The following is a 23,295-nucleotide window of genomic DNA, read 5'->3' as shown; positions in this document are numbered from 1 at the left end:
CATGCTTTCCCAGGATTAGGCAGTGTTTTCGTATGAAGCACTGGGAGGCTGGCTGTAGCTGAGGAGCCCCTGGCTGACCTGCCCTGGGGAGGTAGTGAAGGGAACATGTCCATAAAACAAAGAAAGCCATCAGTACATTTGGCTGTTTCTTTGTATGACAATATCCTTTCTTTGTATGACAATATCCCAGCAGCGCTCCTACTCCTTGAACAAGTGAAGGCTCTTTCCTGTCTCCAATTTGAACTACAAACCCTGGAATTTCCAGATGTTAGTCTTCAGGCAGTTATAACCTGTCTGCTGATCTCCTCCTGTAGATCCTACCCACAAGGTCTCCTTTATGATGAGGCAACTGAGTGACTGAAGTCTTCTCATGGTAGAAAATTGTTTCAGTTCTACGATGTGCTCTGATCCAGGCAAGAAGCAGAGAAATCACTGAACTACTTTTATCCAATTCCATATACTAAACCCATTGCTAACTCTAACTTCAAAAGGAAAAAAAAACCTTCAGAGAAAAGAAAAAATACAAATTCCCAGTGAAACTGAAAAATTAAATCTCTGCAGAAGCCACAGGGTTCCCAAAATTCATCTCTGACAGCTAATCCTATGCAAGTTGCTTAAGAGTAATTGCAGCTCACAAAACTTAAGGAGATGGCAATCCATATCAAATATTTTCAGTTACTATCATCCTCAATCCAGCTCAAATGTTTTCTATTTAAAAAAAAAAAAAGAAGTACTTGCATGTTTAAATAAACTTTAAAATTAAGATCACCTCAAATGAAGGATCAAAACTGTAGATGATTAAGCAGCTGCAGTGTACAGAACAATGACCAAATGACCCTTCAGGCACAGTGACTGATGAAGAGGTGTACTGCTTCATGTGCTTCAAGGAAAGGTTTTCCATCATCTCCTTATAAAAAGTTAGGGGATTAAGATTTCGTATGTTCCTCAAAATTGTTTAGCAAGCATTGTTCTGTATAGCATGTTAAGTATTTCAATATCCCTGTAACAAGCAGAATGAAGTACTTCTCTATTCAAATGAATAAAAAAATTCACTTCACATCATGATTGACGTTCTGTGTTGCAACTACCTCTGTTCTTCTCTAATAAATGACAAAGAGTTGCTATAATGTTTTTCTTGGAACTGTTATTTAACATCTTCCAACCCTGCAAATGTACGAGAACATTAGAACACTTTCGTTGGGAGTACATTGTTTGAGAGCTTATTGGCAGAGCAGTTACATCCACTTTTCAAAAACACATGTTAATTCTCTCTGTTTTCCCCAAATAAAGGAAAAGGGAAGAATGCAGAAAGACGGAGCATCATGTATATTATATTTTTACTTCCATATGCCATCTGTTAACAGCTTCAGCTATTTGAATAAATATGTATTTATACTCATGACGAAATGTTAGTGTCTTGTCTACATGTAGTTACCTAGTACAGCTGATCACAAACATATCCAAATTGAGGGCATTCTTACTGAACCAGTGGTTAAATGCGCATAGAAATACATTTGGGAATAAAAATATACAAAATGAAAAAGTATTCAATAGTAGGTGCTGTTGAATAACTAAATATAAATCAATCCACATCATTCATTATAACAGGTTGTACATACGTACTCACCACCTGCTACACAATGCAAAATTTGCCAGTATGACCTTGTCTTCAAAAACCAGAGAGAGAAGAAATTACATGTCTAACAAACGTGGCTATGTGGACAGACATGCATAGCCATAATAGGATCTTTTTACTGTTTTGTTTCATATTAATTTGGGAAGTTGGCTTAAACATATTGAAAAAAAATCACATCTGTCTCAGAAGGCTCTTTTATCTTGAGAAAAGTAATTGCTTTTTCACTATATTTCAGCTGTGTCTTTGGCAGACAAACTGCAAAACTCTCACAGCTCAGATTACTACAACTGTCATCTCTGATCCTTCCCGGCTTGGCCTTTTGAATGAGCGAAAATAATCTGAACTAAAATGACACGATTGGATGCCATTTGTAAATACACACCTGGAATAATGATCTTTTTTTTTTCCTGGTGGAAACTATTTTCAGATGAAAAGTGTCAACTGTACCTTTGTGAGAATTTTTTAGTTTTCTTCTGAACTTGCTACTCAGCAAGTAATAAATACAACACAGGACATAAATGGGATGAATTCATTCAAAGCAGAAGAAAGCCTCCAGGTCATAACAGAAAGCCAATGGTGCCCTGATGCATGAAGAGCTTTTCCTGAAAGCAGCCCAGAAAAAAACTACCTAGGCCAGGAGGCTAACTACTTTTACCAGATGTAACGTTCAAAAAGCATGCAAAAGTACCAGTGTACATAGCAATTAAAAGCATATAGCTGTTAAATGAGAATTAAATTTGTCTCTGCTGTGAACTGGTGAAATTACAGCAGCAGATTAATATAAACAAATATCTCCTTCTGACACTCCAAATTCTGGAAATAGCAGTAACCACTGCAGAACCCTAAAAATGCTAGGTCTCACAGCTGCTAACTGACATTGTGTATTGCAGTATTAAGTTTTTTTTTCCCATGGGCTCCAGTCCCATATAGCAGCTGAACATACAAAATAAATGTGTTTTGTTATTTTCATTGTTTGCTGAATTAAAAAGTATGCTGAGTAATATACATCTCTTACCAAAAACCTTCACCATGCAGAAGGTTACATCAGTGTTATAAATAATTCCTTTATTCTCCAGCTGCATTGAGCTTAGCATATGTGTATTTAAGTCTTCCAGTGGACTAAGACACATAGCAGGGACAATGTATCTACCTCCCTTGTCATGTTAAGCAAATCTGAACTGTTCAGTGCATTACCAAGTGGAACAGAGGCTGAACAAAGCACAGTGGACTTGGGGGACCTGCTGAAGTTGCAGTTTCAATGCATGAACATAGCTGTCTGTCAGCAGCTACATCATACCATATTTTATTCCTGGCTCAGGTTTACATACTTAAGTCAGATTTTATTTCACTGGCAAGGTATTGATGGACTACTTTTAACATCCTCCCCCCCCCAGTCATCTTCAACTTTATAGCACACTGCTCACACAACAGATTTTATCATCTTTTCTCTGCAACACTGACAACACAGAGCTGCTGCAATGATGCATGTAGATATAGAATCTACATTACCAAATGCTCTAGCAGGCTGAGTTCAGCGATGCATATATACCTGCATATATGACATGACAAGGATTAACAGCGTACAGAACATCTAAATCGGCTATCAGGGACCAGTTCTTAAAAACGGTTTACATTTCACTTTGGGAAATGTACATCCTGGGATGCTGCAGCTAACCAGAAGAGACAGAGCAATTGCTGCTCAGGCTGAGTTGTTGCTACTTGTTTTCAGGACCATTGTTCTCCTCAGTCTACACTAGCAGCAGCGTACCGACTCAATATCAATCATTCTTAGAAAAGAGCCTAAAACAGCACAACGGGAACAGCTCATTCGAAAGGAAGAAAACAAGTCTGAAGCAAGAAATTATTCAGCTGAGAAAAATAACACAGATTCATTTGTAGTACTAAAATACTGAAAGCTTAGTACAGGTGATGAATTTGGAAATTTGGTAAAAGATAAAAAGGGAAACAAAGCAGAATGTGGCTGCCAGAAGTTTGAACTCAGCATAAATTGACAGAGGAGGTGTCTTACACTGCACACAGAGCTACCTACTACCTAGTATAGCAGAGAAGAGATGTTGCCTTTAATTACTGCTACCTGCCACCGGAGTAAAAATAAGAGAATATGAAACACTATTCCCATTGCTACATGGGAACTTGCATTAAGTGGCAGCCACTTGATGTGTTTTCGTAACTCAAAGAAAATCAAAGCTTGAGTACGTTATCTAGCAATCACTGAAAGCATATTAGAGCCCACAGATAACCACACACAGGTTTGCTAATAAAATCTGCAGAACACAGCCTCATTTTAAATAGGATGAGAAAAAATTCTGTGGAGAATGCCAGGAGAATACCAATCCTTTCCTGAAAAAAATATTACTCAAGAATATTTTTCTCAATAGAGACTCATTAAGTACCTTTTCCATGTGATTTGAAAATATTGTGCCAAAAAATAGATCTACAAAACTTTTGTTCCTGAATACATAGTATCTGGGGGCAGGAAAACACTTTTAGCTTTGCAAAAGATTTTTATTCTTATTCTCTAAGCAGTCAGTTTCAATTGTAACTAGAATGGAGCAGAGGTAAAACAGTTTCAACAGCTCTAAATTGCACACTTAATCTTAAATATCATCATTGTGAAACTACAAGAGGAAACACCTGCAAAAAAAAAAACAACAACCCTCAACATTAAATAACGTTGTTAAAAATTATACATCAACTTGAATCAAAATATTTATATGAAGTCAAAGCATTTAGAAAAACAATTAAGAACTCCTGTAAGGCTCCTTTGTACACTATGAAAATTTACTACATTTAAAATTACTGTAATTGAAATAATAAAAGTAAAGCAGTGAAATGAAACTGCATTTTAACTTAAATGCAAACTGCGTTATTTCTTTTAATAAACTATTATGATTTTAAACTACAAGAGATATCAGTGGAAAACTGTAAGCCCACCTTTAACATCTGGTAATTTTTCTTGGATAACATTGCAGATATTCATCTAACTCTTACAGGAATTGTTTGAAAAAAAAAAAAACACAACAATTTCAGCTTCATGATTTTACACAGTTCCATGTGCAGGTACGCAATTTCCATATGTGACTGTCACATATGTTAAGTATTTCTCCCTTCTTCTTCTAGAATACACAGAATCTAACAAAAAAAAGTTCAAGTTATTAAACTTCCCAATTTATATGCTTTGACCCTTTTTTTCCTTTTCATGAAAAAGTTTGATTTTATTCTGATTTTTAAAGGATTAACATTAATCCCAAATTCAGATTTCAGACAAAAAACATCCTGAACACACTGACTACACTTAAAGCAGATCTTACTCTCATTTTGATATCTATTGTCCAAAAGCAAATCTCTTATCATCAACTATTACTGCAAAAAATAAAGTGTGCCTCAGAAATACTCCTGCATGTACTTTTAGCTATCAGCGTTCCAGAGGTAATTTAACTAGGCAGTAAATAATGCCTCTGGAAGGATTTGCTGCCCATTATTAACGTCCCAGCATTGAAAAGTGGGAGCCAAAGTTACAGCTTCCCATTGTTTTTTGCCTGCCTTCACCTTCTGGTTTTTAGTACTCCAGCCACTAACGATCCCTGCTAATAACCCTCTCCTCTTGCAGCCTTTTTAAGTATTCAGATGCTAAGCTGTATCTTAGGCCAACTTCTCAGCACATGTTCCAGTGCAGCCAGAAACCACCAACAAAGCGCCATAGAGATGATGATGATGATGGAGCATTTTTCCTATGTGGTAAGGGCTGAGGTTCTACAAATACCTGAAGCGGGGGGGGGAGGGGAGCGCAGAAGACAGAGTCAGACTCCTTTCAGCAGCGCCCAGACAAGAGATCATGGGCTCAATTTCAAACGCAAAAGGTTCCACTGGACCATCAGTAAGCACTTCTGTGCTGTTCAGGTAACCAAGCACTAGCACAGTTGCTCAGAGGCTATAAGTCTCCTTCCTGGGGATCTTCAAAGCCTCCTAAGAACGGTTCTCAGTGCTCTGCTCATGCTGGAGTTGGGCCACATGAAACCCAGAGGTCCCTGCCAATCCATTCGGTGACTGAGTAGCCTCTGCCATAGCCAATGGTTTTACTTTCTCCAGGATATTCTGTTGTCACAGGTGAGAGGAATCCATCCATAACCATGAGGTCTGCTATGGAACTTGGAGTTAACCTGACAAACCTGGGCAGGTTGTGCCCTGCTTGCACTCACAGAGACTTTCCTGAAATTTATCACCCTAAAGATTTCCAAGAAAAAGACCTTGCAGCAGTTAGCATCTGTTACATGTTTGGAAAATTACATTCCCAAGCACGAACACTGGACACCTACATAATGCAGACTTGTCTCTGAACAGCTCTAGCACAAGCTAGAGCTACCAACCATTGCTGAGAAAATAATCTCCCAGATCTTAACTTCTTGTTAGTTCTTGTTCTTGTTGCAAATCAATAGGGAGTCTGAATTCCAGCTTGCTCTCCTGTAGCCCTACTTCATCAAGTCTGGTCACAGCACTGAAGGTAGAGCAAAGCTGACCTACTGGCTACACAGAGGCCAGGCTGTCTCATCCCAATCACATCCCAGCTACACAACCCTGCCCTGTTCCCCACAGCATTTGGGGAATCATCACATTTCTCAGCAGACATAGCAAACCCACTAACCTCACATATCAACATTCTTTTTTCTGCTTGGTTGAGCTGCGTTTTATTTTGGCAGTTTACAATTTATTATTATTTTATTACTATTAGCTATTTTGTTTTCCTGTCATGGCAAGAATCTGCTGAAGGAGGAAGCAAAAGAGTAACCAGGAGAAGAGCAGTAAATATATCGGGTCAACACATTGCCTCCAAGGCTCATCCAAATCAAGCAGCTCTGGTTTTGCCTGCACAGGCAGCCATGAGCCACAGCAAGGCTACAGTCTTACATGTGCACTGTGCCAGCTAGCTGATATCACTGGAAAAGAGGAAAAATGGAAGAAAAGCAATAACAAAAAAACCAACCAAATAACAAGAAGAAAAAAAACAAAACAAAAGCTACTTCTCAACTAGATCTATTCTTCGCTGTTCGCTTCAAAACTCCACAAGCTCCTTCCCTGCCAAAAACGTAGAGAGAAGCACGAATTTGGAACAAACCAGAAACAGACAGATGATAGCAGAAATTGCCTATATGAGAAATGCCACCAAAAAGTATTTGCAAACCAGCACAACAAAAAAACAAACAAGCAAAAAAACAAAAAAAAACAAAAAAAACCACATCTGTGTTGTATGCTTTGCCTCCATCCCAGCCGAACCCAAACTATTTTCCATAAACTTATCAGGAAAGGTCATTGTGAAAGTACAAGGATTTGAAATGCATTAGCCAAACAGGGCCTGGTAAATAAAACAACCAATGTGCTTGTGTTTCAAGTGTTCTTAGCACAAAAACAGCTTTGCAGTCTTGGCCACGCACAGTTCTTATACAACCAGTTTTAACCCCACAGTTGACCTACAGTAGCTAAATCAGCATGGATTTTAAAATGAAAAAGCCAGTTTTCTCATTTTAATTAACAATTTAATTAAACTGGAGAAAAGGATGACTTCACTTTTGAGTAACATTATAACCTTACACATAGTTATTAAAAGTATCTGTAACTGGATTATGCTAATGGTTTTCAGATTCACAGAAAAAGACATGAACATTGCCTGTATTGATACTGCCACTCCATTTTGAGAGCAAGCAAAAAATATATATGCCGAAACTAAAATGCTCACTAGCTTTAGGAGTGGAAACTTGAAGACACCTATCTGCATTTCAGCAGACTTCCCTGTCCTATATCTGACCACAATCAACCAGATCCTGAAACAAGCACACTTTTCACAATGTTGCTTTATCACACGATACTCTTGAAAAGGAAAAGTGTGTATATATTTCCAGAGTATTCATGCACTCTGGAAAAGGAAATATCTACTGTTACACAGTTTTGAAAAAGAAAAAAAAATAAATTTGGGGAGGCAGATCTTCAGTCAAATATGTTGAAGCTAACTTATGGGTCCATAAAGCTGCAGCCAAAGAAAATGTGTAGTTTAGCTGTTTTGTTGTGACAAAATACCCACTTAGCACATTTTTCAATTTCAATGCAATATTTATCTAACATCTGTAAACAAGTAATATATTTAGATGCACGTCACATTCTATTTCACTTAAATTTCTGAATCAAGAGAGAGATAAAACTGAAACCAGTTGCACAGTTTTGTGAAAGATACTGATAATGCTACATGTTATCCTTTGGACAATTTAGTAATAAATAGACACTTGGGCAATGTAATTCAAAACAAATTCAACGCTACCAAGAATATCTGATGTTGTAGCTCTTTATGGAACGCTAGACAGCTGCCGTTAAGTTCTCTTTCATTGTTCAAATACATGCGGTTCCATAACTGAGCCCAGGACCAAAAATAACATTTCACTTCAAGGTTATTTTTACCCTTATAAAAATGAAAGCAGAAAAAACTAGGCACATGGATAGCCATGTTCATGTATACATGTACCTCCATGACACGGATGCCATCATCAGATTTGGAGTTTGCAGCTTTTGACTAAAATGGAAACATTTCAAACAAACTTCATTCTGTGATTTCTGTGTTAAGATGGGCAGAAAACAATTGGTCTTCTCTCAAGGTCTATTATTGCAAAAATATTCTTTGGCAGCATAGAAATTTGACTACAATGCTTTGTAAGTTGCTTGGCATTTTTAATTTCTAACAACAACAACCACAAACAACAACCACCACACTGACAACTGACAGCTTATCACAAGTTTTGGCATATTACAAAATTGTTTACCAATTCCATCCATGTAGCACAAATTCTTATTCAGCGTGGTAGGATATTTTATTTTATTTTTTTTAAGAAATCTGTTGTTGTTTTGGTTTGTTTATTCTGCAAAAGTACAAGCATAGCATAAAGGGCAGCATATATTTGTTCTGCCAATAGAGAAAATCAAATACCAGACTGGAAATGTGTGATTATAAAGCAAGGAAAGGACCTGTGACAGTGTAGCGGGGGGGGGGAGCAACACCAACATTGATCTCCCTGAGACCCCTTCCAAGGCCAGTAATTGAGAAAACATGGAATGGAATGGTGGCACAGCAAGAACCAGTGTCACAATTCCTTTGTCCGAAATTGTGGGTGAAGGAGAAGAGGGAAGCCAATACCACCATATTGCTGCCCACCCTGCCAGCAAATCAACCTGCAGCACAGTCAGAAAGAAGTGCATTTCTCACTTATGCAAATGTAATGCAACTCAAAAACAAATGAAGAGGCATAATTGTGAACACTGCAATTGTTTCTTAGCTCATTTTGTGAAGGTTTTACTATAATTATCTAACCACAATAAAGATGACACGTGAGAGAAGTAGGGTTTTGTGTGAGAGTACATGAGCATGTGTACCTATAAAAATCACAAGAAGAAAAAAAGAGCAGAGGAAAGATTACCTGCTTCCTTTCCTGCCTTAAAGTCCACAAAGTTAGAGACTTTATTCTTTATTTTCAGATGAAATTAATTTGAGTTAATCGGTAAATTTTGAAGATAAACAATCCTAACAAATCTGCTAATAATCAAACCTACCAAAGCTACAGGATGTGAGCGTAATACATGCTTAAAGGGCAGCCTCACATATTGCCACACATATGCTGGACATAAAGCATTTTGCTGCTGTAGCTTATCAGCTGGAAGATACAACACACTCATTTCTTCTCTTCTGTTGTTGCCAAAGCAAACTAGAAATGTTCCAGCAGGCAGTTTGTACACCTGCTACTGAATGTGGTGCAATCTCTGTTTCTTCTGACTTCTGCAAAAGCCAGTAGAATATCACCAGAAACCAACGTAACCGCTGCGTTACAAAACTTTTTAGTTCTGTCTTATAGTTCAAGAACACCATTAGAATGCCATCATAAAATCCTTAACATTTGATTTCTCTTCCAGTGCTTCAAAATTACACTGGAAAGGCTGGCATTAAAGGACTTTTTTTTTAAAGGCTTATCTCAAAATCATTCAGATTGAACAAATATACTTTCCTACCTTGAAAATGATTTTGCTCTTTAAAGAGCAGAAAAATTCTACTGCCTCCAAGGTGACAACCTTATATCCCATATTTGAAGAGCTAAAAACCTGCAGCATTGAAATTTTAGTCCCTAAACATACCGTTGTGTATATAGCACAATAAAAAAAAAAAATAGTATTTTGCACCATTCAACAAAAGAGAATAGACAAAAAACTTTGTTTTTTCACAGATAACACCTAGAGAAGAATGCACAGTCCAATAGATAAATTCATTGCTTGGCACACAAGCTAAGTCTACATTTTGCTCTAATTGTTAATTTTCTTATCCAAGCAAAAGCTCAATCAGTCAACACAAAAATCTGATGTTAGAAAACTTCTGAAGCTAACTTACATGGGTACAGTACAGCCACATGACATCATCCCCAGTAAAGGCAAGAACAGCTATCCTGCAGCAGGGCAGGGAAGTGACATAGCCAAAACCCCATAGCAGGGTGCCCACTCCACCCATGCTCTGCTGGGGGCAAATCGATGCTCCCCCTACACTGCCTTTATGATGCCATGCACCAATGTTGTTGCAGCCCCACATGGAGGCAGAGCCATGGGTTGGGTTTTCACTCTGCTACTTGGTCGAGGCGCAGGCAGAGCTGGGGGCTACTCAGGCACAGGTACAAGCAAAAACAGCAGCTGTCTACCCAAAACATTTTCAGCTACAAAACTCTATTCTGAAAAAAAAAAAAAAAGTACATGAAGGACATGAAAAGGTCTAGTAGACCATACACAAAAGACATTAGCAGACCTTGAAGACACAGTTTAAAACTAGAAGAGGGGAGATTTTGATTAGGTTAGGAGGTAATTCTTTACTGAGAGGGTGGTGAGGCAGTGGCACAGGCTATCCAGAGAAGCTGTGGATGCCCCATTCCTGGAGGTGCTCAAGGCCAGGTTGGATGTGGCCCTGGACAGCCTGAGCTGGTGGGGGGCAGCCCTGCCCACGGTGCCAGGTTGGTGCTGGGTGGGCTTTAAAGACCCTTCCAACCCAAGCCTTCTGTAATTCTATGACATTATGACACACAAAGCCATGCAGAAAACTAGACAGGCTTACAGGACTGCTCAGAGCTTCTTCTCAGCAGCCATAGTGCTTTGTAGAAGTAATCCATTCCAACCAGTTTTATAACAATTCTTTAAACCTTCTGGGAGATGTACATAAAGACATTTAGAAAATAGTGAAGGAGCTGCATGACTGACAGAGAGAGATCTTTCAAAGAGTGAAATAATGTCAGGAAAGGCTGCAGAGCAGTAGCTCCTGGCTTGGAGCCCAGAGCACTCTCCGCCTGACGGCACCACTGTCTAACATCCCACAGGGCACTGATTAGTCTGCAAGCTTCCCATCACTACCCCATAGCCAGAAAATTGTTCTCTGGTGTTTCAGAATAGCCAGAACTACTATACAGAATAGCCAGGGCTACTATTTACCTCATTGGCAGGAAGAGGCAAGGGCAATGGGGAAAGAAGTGGCAAGGAGCGATCTTTAAATTCTTTGTAGTACCTTTTGGACAAAGTGGAAAAATCACAGAAGCACAGAAATGTAGGGGTTGGAAGGGACATCCAGAGATCACCAAGTCCAACATCCCCTGCAAAGCAGGCCCCTACAGCAGGCTGCATAGGTAGGTGTCCAGGCAGGTCTTGAATATCTTCAGAGAAGGAGAATCCACAATCTGGGCAGTCTGTTCCAGTGCTCCATCACCCTCACCATGAAGAAGTTTAGAATCAACAGTACTGTTTAACACAGAACTTGAATAATTGATTGGAGTGTGATTCCAGTGCAAAGAAACTGAGACACTTTACTCTCCCATATTGGAATTAAGAATATTTTTTCCTTCCTAACAACCACCTCAGTTAGTTTGTCAATGTCACCTCAAAGTCTAAACTAAAGAACAGAACTATGTACCAGATAGAGAGAATTTGAAAGATATGAGGCATTTATTTCCCTATGAGAAGGTCATATCACCAGTCAACAAAGGATTCCTATCAGACACTTCTGTGGATGAAGAAAACCTTTGGACTTCACTCTAAGCCTGAGGCTTGTTCACCACTTAGCATTAAAAAAAAAAAAAAACATTAACAAAAATATATTAAAAAAAAAAAGAACAAAAACCCCTATAACACATTGTGCACACCATGCTACAAACTCAAAACAACTTTCCTCTAGAGCATTTATCATGCCCTAAATAATAGAAGTCAAAAAAAGGACAAAAAGATAGGTGGCTGCATAATTCTCAGCACTTTTTTCAACACTAGCATTATTAGGAAAAAAAATAATAATCCAGGAAGCATACAACATCCAGCAAGAATACCTAGCAATACTACATCTTTCCAGAGCAGCAACGAGTTCAGATTTTTAAATCAAAGTCCTTGACTGTTAAAGGCAAAGCTGTTTAGAAAGTGAGTTGGTTCCAGCTTTTGAATATCAGAGATTTTAGTGAAGTTCTGATACTGATTCAACACTGCCTTATTATCCTTTTTCTTTTATTTTCACTTACTTGTAGTCTGGAAACCCCTTGCACTATGCAATTAATTACTCTCAATCTTTCCAGAATCTGCATAATGAATTTCAGAGTATTTCCAGTTCCTACTTTCTTCTAACAATCTACTTCAAGTGTCTATCATTGATTTTTGCCATCATCTCCTTCATTCATTTCACTTTGCCCGAAAACAAAAACATCTTTTATGAGCAGAGTGGGAGAGTGTACCATTGCTGGCTGCCTGATACTGTGATATTCACAATTTTTCTTAGACTCTTTTCTTAGGATCTTGCAAAAACTGTTAAAAGGATGACAAAACTTCAGCTGCTTATGTAAGGAGTACTTATGCCTTCCAAGTATAGACAAAAACCTAAAAAAGAAAAATCTTGACAAAAAGAACCATCCAGAACTTTATTTATACACCACAATTTAAGTCAATTTTGTAACTCTGACAAGTTGAATCAGGCACTCCAAGGTAGCTGATTAGCAATAGTGTGTTTTACACTTCACTGGCTGACAGACTTTGCTGTATGACAAGAAGGGGAACGCTACCAGCTTTTCATAATCTTGGTAATCAAGGAATTAAAAAAAATTAAAAATAAAAAATTTGCATGCCACCTTGCTGATGAGTAGAATGTTTCCAAAAAAAGCAATGAGGTTAGTCACAAACTTTTCATGAGAAATTAAGCACTGGCTGAAAAATATTATATATTTATCTCAAAGAAAGTCTTCATGAATTTATAGACAGCCAGTTTTCCACCTGAGACTTTAATGCAATTAAAGGAAATTTATAGCATGAACTCATACAGCACATTAACCTCCAAATTCTTTCATTGCTTTTGGAAATGCCAAGCATCTGCTAAATTTTCATCACCTTACCCTGAAGATAGCTTCTATCTTGCAGAGAACGATTAAAAAAAAAGTCAAAATACTCATCAACTTCCTAGAAATAGGGTTATCCAGTGGAAAAAAAAAAGTTCTGCATTTTATATGTACATAGGGTTCACTGTAATAAAGCATTGCTAAAAGCACATTTCCACACTAGTTTTAATAAGTTTAGATCATACTTAGTAAATTATGTAATACTTAATATACTTAGCATACTTAGTAAAGTTAAACACAGAGCATGGTAGAACAAAAAGCTGCTCACAGAATGTAAAATAAGAAAGCAAAACAGTGGAAAAGTAAACTTTAAAAAATTTAAACAGTAAAATAAAAAGGGAAGGGGCAAACTTAAAGAATTATGTTATTTTGTTAAGAGCTAGATTATTTCTAAAATTTGCTTTTTAGATGTACAAAAACATTAGAGACAAAATTCTGTGACTTTATTCTTTATTCAGTAGAAGACTAAGGGCAACTTCAGGTACTGTTCAGGCTCCCCAGTTCTTTAGCTTGCTAAAATTAAGACAGTCTTTTCTTCTCCTTGCTGCTGAAAAGGCAGCCTCTGCAAAGTGCTCTCCTGCTTGCAATGGAGAAGTACACTGCGGTCACCGATTTGGATTAGGCTGACAAATTTTATTTGATAAACAATAATATCAGCTATTTTTATTTATAAAATTTGATATTTATTATTTTTCTCCTTTTAATATGTCCCCAGAAATTACATCACAAAATGACTAACAACATTAAATCCATCAAGCTAGTAATTATATAAGTTTTCAAATGACAATTTAGAAGTATTTCAGTTTTGTAGGTCTTGAGTTCTATTCCTAAAGAGAAAAAATTAGGGACACACATATAATACATATCTTAAACATTCACTTTCTTTCCCACCACCATCTTCCTATCACTCAGCCAGTGCTATGCTCACAAGTAATCTCCAGATTGAAGAAAAATACCACATTTACAGCTAACCATTTATGGCAGAACATACATGACTGAAAATACACCACAGAAGGGTTGAAGCCAGCACTGTCATTTGTAAGAAAAGTGAATGAGAATCAGTGAAATCTCCAATAATCATGGTGGGACTGAAAACCTAGAGGCTGACATCTTAGCCATGATGGGACTTGTTGAGGCAACGTTCATTTTGTACGCTATAATTTCCCAGCTTGATGACTGGAATGAGATTGACTGAATTGGAGAATTCCTTTGAGAGCTATAAGTGCATTGCGATTTACACAACTAAATTATTAAAGTCTTGCCAGTAATCACTTTGCTGGAACTCAATTTTTTTTTTGTCCTCGCCAGATTGATAAATATCTCACAAGAAATGGGATAGAGATATGATGGATATGCTTACACCCTTTTCATGTTTATCCTAAAATTAAAAATATATATTTGTATTGAGAAGCAGAAAGAACGTTCATTACCAAAATGCATTTTTCAGAGTAACTTTTCAACAAACTATATTTAAAAAACAACAACAAAACAAAAACAACAAAAAAGTCTTAATTGCTATCTACCAGCAGCAAAGAGAACATTCAGCAGTTTACAAAGTGTTTCTGACACGAAAGCAACATTATTCACGTTTAATTATATTTCCAAAGGGGCTCAATTTTTCATCATTAGTGATAATGATAAAGTGATAAAAGTGTTTTTATCAAAGAAAAAAATCAGAAAGATGGAAACAGACAAAATATTTCATTGTGTATTAATAAACCAGGAGTGAAATAGCTAACGGACAGCCATTCTGAATTCTGAGGAGCCTCTAAGTATTCTCAAAGGCGTTTCACAAAGTGAAAAATGATGAACCTACATAGGAGAAGCATTTCAGTGACTTTCATGGAGTCGCAGAATGGCTTGGGTTGGAATGGACACCAAGAATCATCAGGCTCCAACTCCCCTGCTGCAGGTAGGGCTGCCAACCTCCACACTTGATACTAGACGTGAGAGCAATCTGGTTGCAACTTTCACCACCTACCAAACACAACCTGTTGCAGGTTTTAAGAAAAAAAAAACAAACTTATAGAAAAAAGACCAGTTAATTTTTCTTTAATTATAGATTTAGTCAGCTTTTTCTAGCACATTTTACTAAACAATCCTTATATCTCTGCTAAAAAAAAACAAAAAAAACTAGTCATTCCCTCAAACTAAAGTTGTAATTCATGTTTTGTTTCTCAGAATTCTTAAGAGATTGGAAAAACTTTTCATAGTATGCACGGAACAATATTAGGTAAATTTATGAATAAAACATTTTTCTTCTCACATTGATACCTTGGCTTTCTCTTCTCCTGGTAGCTCAGAAAGGGCCAATTCAGCTTAGTGTCTTAAGAGGAGCCCCTCTCTTACTTCACCAAAGCTCAGATATTTTCCTTACTGTTTTCTATATCTGTATTTTTTATCTAACTTTTACCTAAATCAGTCCAGTCATAGTCTTTTAACCAAAGAATGTAAAATTTACATTTAATCTGCCTAGGAATAGAGAAACAAATTAAATGCACATCCATTTAGACAGAACTTGCCTCGTCTCCTTAAGCCTCCTACATCTGACATCTACAACAGCTCCAGCTCCAACCAACACAGACTTCCAACAGTCTACAGTCTCCTGTCTGAACCGCTTTTTCTTTCTTTTCAGTCTGGTTCACCAAAGAGACTGAAAAGGCCCGTAAGTCTCGTAATTCTAGAAGTAGAAAGGATTCCTCTTCTTGCTAGTCCTGGTTTTGCAGATGTTAATTGTACACCCCTGAACCCATTATTCCAGGCGAAAGAAACTTAGCTTTCTGAGCATTTCACTCCTGCATGCCTGCAAGACTGCTCCACTGGCATTGAGCTCTTGCTCATGCTGGGATTTCCATAAAGCTCACACTGTTTCACAACCCAACATTCAAGACTCGCAGCAGGTTTTAACATGACCTTTGTAACTATTTATCAGTGTGTTTCTTAAAAAGCTCAAATACTATTCCTATATTTAATTCTTATGTAGTCAACAAAATCACAGTATTTCTAAGTTTTATTAACTCAACATATCTTTGATACTATTTTAAGTCACTTTCTGTATTCCAATTTAAATGAAATCCTTTAAAAATACCAGTCCTCTGATATCAGTCTGTTCTTCACAATAACTGCTTCTTTGAATTTTCTGATTCTGCTTATCACTTCAAGGTTAAATCTTCTTGATTCTGTAGAGTTATCTTAGAAATAGGAGGTGGGAGTTAAGAGGGTTGGGTTTCTTCTCAACCTGGCCTGTAACTTGGTTCTACGGAGTTCACAAAGGCTTTATGTACTATTGTGCTTTCTACTAGCATTTCACTTGTTGCTTCCTTTCAGCAGTATCAACTAAAGCAAATAACATCCACTCCCTGCCTTCCTAATCTTTTTCTCACATGTACACTAACAATCTCACATCTCTGCATGTTTAGAATAAACTGATTTCATATCCAAACAGACAGCAAGTTTTCCTACTTCATAAGAAACTTACCTAGCATATGACCTGAATGTATGTGCCATTAGTTAATGGTCAATCAATCTGTCACCCTCCCATTATAATTCTATCATTGTTTCAAGACTTTTTAAGATCTTGAAGCAATCTTAAGGGAAAATAACATTTAAAGATCTTTGAGCTACTGAAACATTTATAAATCATTAAATCATCAAAACTAAAATAAAAAACACACCCATTGTCCAAATTAGGATTTACAGATCAGAAAAAATAAAATGATTAGTCTCTCTAGAGTTCTCCTTTTAAGTGGTTCTGTATCATTACTATTCCTTAACTGATAAAAGAACATCTACACTTCAGTATTTTTAGTTTGCTAGTTACATTTCTAAGTGTAATCATCACTCTTATCAAACAGGTACCTCAGCTAATCTATTTTTAACCTATAGAACACCATTACTGCATAATGAAGTTTTAAAGATTGAAAAAGAAACCACATAATTCTTAGCAAGACACAGATTTGTGGTTCATAGTCAAGTTTCCTAATCAGTTTCTGATCCTAGGTTACTGAAAAACAGAAATAGGTAATATAAGACAAATCAAGAATTCCATGGTTCACATTGCAAATTGGACCTCAGCAGTGATTGAGCAAGGACACGATGTAGTAGTAGCAACAGGAACTTACTTAGAGGAAGATAAATAATAAGACAAAGAACATGAGAGAACAGTGTTCAAACAAAACAAAACACAACTCCCTCCTTTATTTAAAGCAACAAAAAAAAAATCAAGGAGGTTTACACAGGTGATAATGTGATAATGATGGTATCATGGTGATAACGACAGCCCTCAGCAGTTGTGCAGTCCTTACTTAAGAGAAGAAACAGAAGCATCAGACAAAACAACACATCAAGACAGGACTAAACATCTTAACTGAAATAAACTAACAAGCTACAGTAGTACTGTATAACAATTTCCCAAACAATTATAAAATTTAAACAACAAAAGTCCTCAAATACCTTTCCTTTGAAATAAGCTTTAAACTGGTCAAAGGTGGAATATTTCCAACAAGAATGACCAGGAAGTTCCAGAATTAACAAGCACTAAATCAAATTATGTCTTCAGTCCCAAAGAATTTCCTAACCAAACTCTTTTCCTTGACATTCATTTCCATGTTAAACAAACAGAATCAAAAGATGCAGATGCCTTGCTAGCAGGAGAGAAAAGGCAAACTGCATCATTACAGGACTGCAGAAATTTCCTGACCGCATGTCACAGTTTGGTATGTTTCCACAACAAAGGAGTGCCCCACATTGGACTGCACATTCCAAACAGAAAGTGGAAAAACAAACTCATCTAAGAGTTGTAGTTTGTTCTTCTCTTCTGAGACCAGAACTCATGAAATATATTGACAATCCATGGAACTGTAGCATTAACTCTTAGCTCTCAGTGCACTACACAATATTTTGATGAGGAATACCAATGAAATACCACGAAACCATGGCAGTGCAAAATATCTTATTAGAAGAACTGTAAGTCCCATGCTTGGAGAAACCCACAGGAATGGCTCTAATACATAATCACCATCAGAATTTCATGTAATATAAACTGCAGTCACTAAAAGCTTAAGTCAACGCAAAGAAATCCTGGACTAACAGAAGTATGCAAATGGACTCTGTTGGTTCTTTGCTCCAACCACAAATTAGGTCAAGGCTGGAAATCTATTCTGGGAAAGTTTGACTAGGAGTTTGTGTTCCTCATGTACTCAGCTACATACTTCAACTGCTTTCTGCTGTTAGAGATAGGCTACGTAGCTAAACAATTTAATTTGATCCAGTAAAGCTACTGTACTAAACTGTACTATTCTTTATCAAGAAAAAAATATATCACTTAACAGTACAGAAGCTAATTAGCTTAGGCGCAGCACTGTATGAGTATTACCACACAGCTAGCCTGTTAGCATCCAGCCCACCATGTCAGACCTTCTCATGACAATTTGCGCTGCTCAGACCTTTATTGATCTTTAACCTCTCCCTGATTTCGAAGTGCATGCGATTTCAATGCAGCTGACCTGGTGACCAACGTACAAGCACCCCAAGATCTGTAGCAGTGACCTTGCTGGGCAAATCAGGGATTATCCAGTCTCCCTTCTAGCAAAGGGCCTCTTCTGTTTCATTTTAAAAAACACTGTGCATTTCCCTTCAATGTAAGCAAAATTCATGGTTCAACAGGTAGATCAAAGTGATAAAATAGATAAAATCATGAGCTAGAGCTCTACAACAAAGAAGTCCTATGAGACATATGAAAAAAGACTTCCATGCTGATGAATAACTCAACTCAAAAACTCTAAACAAAAAAGAAAACCCCACACACATCCATGAAGAGCAATATGACTATGGCCTCAAAGGACTACTTAAACTCATAAAAATACCAGCCCATTTGTGTGAACAAGCAGGCATGCAGTGTGAACATTTCCCCTCCTGTTCGTAAAATAATTGAAATAATTGTGCTTTACAACTCACTGCATTAACAATTTACCAGTTCTCCTCCAGATTTATTTTTAATTTAAAAATCAACTGTATCATACATGATTTCAATATTTTGCTAGATGACTGAGCAAGGAAAGAATGAATTTTAGCAGAGTCTAACGTGAGATAATGTGAAAGCTGTAATGTAAGTGAAAAATGGCCATGCTGCTAAGATAAAGCCCCAGCCACCAATCTCATTGTCAAGCCTGGCCATCTGTCAACAGAAACCTGATTTACTGCATATAGTGCTGCTATACTTGATTACTACTATACTGATATAAAAGGCTCCTCGTTTTTTAAGCACACCAAAAGCTACTTTCTAGCCACATAAAAGGGTTAATAAAACACCTCCTCAGAAGCCAGGCTTTATGAAACCAGGTTTCAGATCTTGAAATCAAATTCCACATCATTTCAATGTCATGGATAAATCAAATTGTTTTATGAATAAAAATAAGAAAACTAAGGAAACAAAAGAAAAAGCTAAAAAATAAACATCAGTTTCACCTTCTAAGTAAGGTTACTAGCAATTGCACTGATGTTTGTTTGTTGTGGAGATTATTTTGATGATGGGCAATAGCAATGCATTTTAAATAAGTCCTTTTAAGAAACATTCCCACAGTACCTCTCGTCAAGAAGACCATCAATACAGAGGCCATTTTTCTTCATTTGATAACTAGTCCAGATACCTAACCTGTTTGCAAGAGCACTAGTGACCCAGAGCATCCTCAGACGATGGCCTGTAAGCACTTCACACCACACAGTGTAAGAGTTCACAATGTAACAACTCAGAGGAGCATGCCTAATACCACTCCTTCCCCTTCCCTGTGCCAAGACAAAAATGCCTCTGTACAAGATTCATACTTCACATCAAATACCCACTGAGTGAAACAGCTGCAGGTACTTGCTGAGGTTAATCATACAAATCAAATAACAGCATCTAGTAATAACAAGATAATTTTTCTCTTAAAACAAGAGGCCTATGCCACAAGTGGTTTTGTCCCAAGCAAGAGGAAAAGTAACATGCCCTGAGCAGCTGCTCATTAGGTGAGCACCATTCTGCCTGAACAGCAAATGAAACAAATGTCATGTGGAAAAAACAAATTTACAGTCATGTAAATTAGACACAGTAACACAGGCATATCTAAAAGAGGAAGGAAGACAGGTACAAATTACAGTTGCACAGGCAATTTATTTCTGGGAGTTTATCATTTTTGATGCCTCTGAACTTGGACCTCATCACTTTATTTAATGAGGCTTGTTTCCTGTTAATTTTTTTCTTATTATACAATAACAGATAACCTTGACTAATCAATTCCTATTAAAAAAAAAACTTATATCCCCAAATATTTATTTGAAATCAAACAGAAAATTAAGGGCACCAAGAAAATAAAAGAACAGATCAAAATTAATGCAAGCCACATAGGATCTAGCTGTAAACATTATATAGAGGTGAGAATTTGTTTCAAGCCTACCTGATACTCATTGGGCCAGAAGGTGCTGACAGCCAGCTCTGCTCGAAGCCAGTCTTTGCCAGTGGAGCCAGTGACATTCCAGATGGGATTAGCCAGTGGCCCTTTGTTCACCCTAACCAGAATGTTCAGAGTTCCTGGGTTTGCTCCACTCTTGCTATACAGAAGGTAACTGAAATCGATACAGTGAGTATCATTTTCTTTCATTGTTGGAAGCTGAAGTCGAGTCTTTTCTCCAGGGTCATGGTCCGACGAAATCACTATCATATATGACCCTAAAGAATGTGGGAATGGGAAATAAGAAAAAAAAAAGTAGTAAATAAAGATAAATGCCAAGAAGCTGATTGTTCACAGTAAAAAAAAATAATAAAAAAAATTAAATGCATACATTTTCATATCGCAAACACTCAAGATTCACACATGAAATCTAGCTAGCTATAAAATGCCTAGAAATGCCACTGAAGTAGCATCTACAGAAGATATATCTCTAAAGACCTCTGATGCTTCCAACTAGAAACATTTTTCTCCCCTGCTTTAGGATCAGATAATTGGAAGTAGGATCACAGGACTCAAAAGTAACGAGAAGAACAAAGGAGAATCATTATTTTGAAGTCATTGGGGCCAAAATTCTCTCAATTTGCTCAACTGGTTTCCTGAAAATGAAAAATATGTGGAATAATAAGGCCCACATTCCTTAGTGCTGCTTTACCAAATCTTCCTCCACCCAGAAAGAGGCTTGAATTTTAGATATACTTGCAACAGAACTAGATCACTTAGGACAGCAAGCCACATTTGTTGCTCATTTGCCAAATGGGTTTGAAATGAACACGAAGGCTTCTATTGCTGGAAGGGAGCCATCCTATAAATTTCTTTTACAAGTACACAGAAGACAGAACAAGTTGAGCCTGTCTAGCTACAGAGGCAGAAAGCAGAAAACAGATGTTTAACAAGGTGATACAGGACATAAACAGTGAAATAGTGTGTCCACATGTTCTGCAGAATGGATAGTAAAGACATGGCTGCCAGTTTGTTTTACTGTATCCCAGCCTTACAGCATCCTCATTCCTTCAAGAGCAATGACTCCATGTCAGTGTGCTACCTTGCAAATTAATCCAACACAACAAGGCTGCTGAATACCGCATGTTTCAAGTGTGCAAAACTTCGCAGCGAGGTGGAAAAATCCAGCTCAGTATAGAACCTGAATCCCTGCCACAGTCTTACTTAATGGTTGCAGAACATTTATATTGATAGATTTTGCTTCTGTTTTACTTAAGAGTACCATTATAAAGAACCATTCTTTTTGAACATTCAGATAAAACCCAAACTTAGTTTCAAAATTAGACTAAATTTAAAAAAAATTACAATTATGAGCACTTGTCCAAAATGAGTAGTCCTGAGTATGTACATAAATATTATTAATTGGAAACCTTCTCTTAAACATACATTTCTGTAAAATTTATGCACCTGAAGTTTTGTCTTTTGATTTTTATCCAACCAGGAAATACTGTGTTCGAAGATGTTCTAAACAAATGTACCAACCATTCTGAAAACTGTTGGCATGCAGTTGATCAGAAGATTATGAAAACTTATGCATGCTGATTAAATTATCAATGTGAGATAGTAATTTACTGGCCTGTGAGTCAATTTTTTGCTAAAAAGTTTGTAACAAAAGAGGCAGCAATACAGTAGAAATCAGCTCTTATTGCAGCATGGTTCAGGGATGTTTTAAATACTCCTCTTCAAAACAATAAACAGTATAACACAATAAGCATCTAGTTAGTATTTAGAATTACACGTAGAAACTTTGATTGGATTTATTTTTGAAAGAGAATTGGCAGACTATCAATTAATTGCTATCTTGTTATCATTAATAGTCACTTTTACAGGCACAAAGAATTGCATTACACTATGTAGGTTTGCTATTAGAGAACTCCAATGATTATGGTTTAAAATCAATCAACAAATTTCACACAAGCTCTTCCAAGAAGTGTTTCTACAGTACAATCACTGGTGGGCAGTTATTATGCCTCCTGACTCTAAAACAAACTTAGAGAAAACCTGTTTGTAACCTCTGTCTTAACGCATACTGTCTTATAAGCACCAGATTACTCATGAATGACACAATACAGGATATTATTTTGCAAATTTGGGAGCAAATACTATGCATTTGGCAGAGGAAGGATATGTCAGCAATTGTGGGATGTTCTTCCTACATGAGTTAGAAAAGCAAAAAGGATAAGAAAAAGATTACAAAAACTGCTTTCCACAGCATTAAGCACAGATTCTCTTCATTGCCTCTTAGCCTTTGTTACATCCATCTTGCAAATGTATTTAAGTAGACAAAAAACAAATTTCCAAATTTACTCCTAAATAATATTTTGTTTATTTCTATAGCTAAAAGAAGGGAGCAGCTATGCTCTTCAACTTTTCTTTTTTCCTGAAGGGAATTTGAGGGAGGGAATGAAGGAACAGAATAAAAGAAATGAAGTTTGCAAAATTTTTGAAATATTTCTTTCAATTTGTCTCCAGATAAAAATAGAACTACTAGGTGGAAATGAAGATCAAAATCAAACAAATTAGAAATATTCCAAGCCCTTGTTTCTATACTAAGTTAAGCTACAATAGTCTTTAGAAGCACCAACATGCATTTTTCAGCATATACGCACGTTTTATAGTACTCTACTTCTCAATCTCATTTTTTATCATTTAAAAATAATTAGAAGTAACCTTGCATATATCCATCTATATGTTCTAGTCCCATAGCATTTCATGAAATGCTCCAGAC

The 23,295-nt window shown here is 36.9% G+C and overlaps 1 protein-coding gene across 1 annotated transcript in view; it reads right to left on the bottom strand.

Moving 5' to 3' along the window:
- Positions 1–23,295, bottom strand: part of PTPRK (protein tyrosine phosphatase receptor type K) — a 391,871-nt gene that overhangs the window by 237,630 nt on the left and 130,946 nt on the right. Inside the window, exon 3 of the mRNA XM_085217336.1 lies at positions 20,514–20,785. Coding sequence (XP_085073462.1) covers positions 20,514–20,785 — 272 coding nt within the window. The remainder of the gene's footprint in view (positions 1–20,513; positions 20,786–23,295) is intronic.

The sequence above is a fragment of the Meleagris gallopavo genome, chromosome 2 (genome assembly GCF_905368555.1).
Source record: "Meleagris gallopavo chromosome 2, MGAL_WU_HG_1.1, whole genome shotgun sequence".
NCBI lineage: Eukaryota > Metazoa > Chordata > Aves > Galliformes > Phasianidae > Meleagris > Meleagris gallopavo.
Note: the sequence above shows the minus strand (reverse complement) of the source record. Positions and strands in the feature narration are given on the sequence as shown.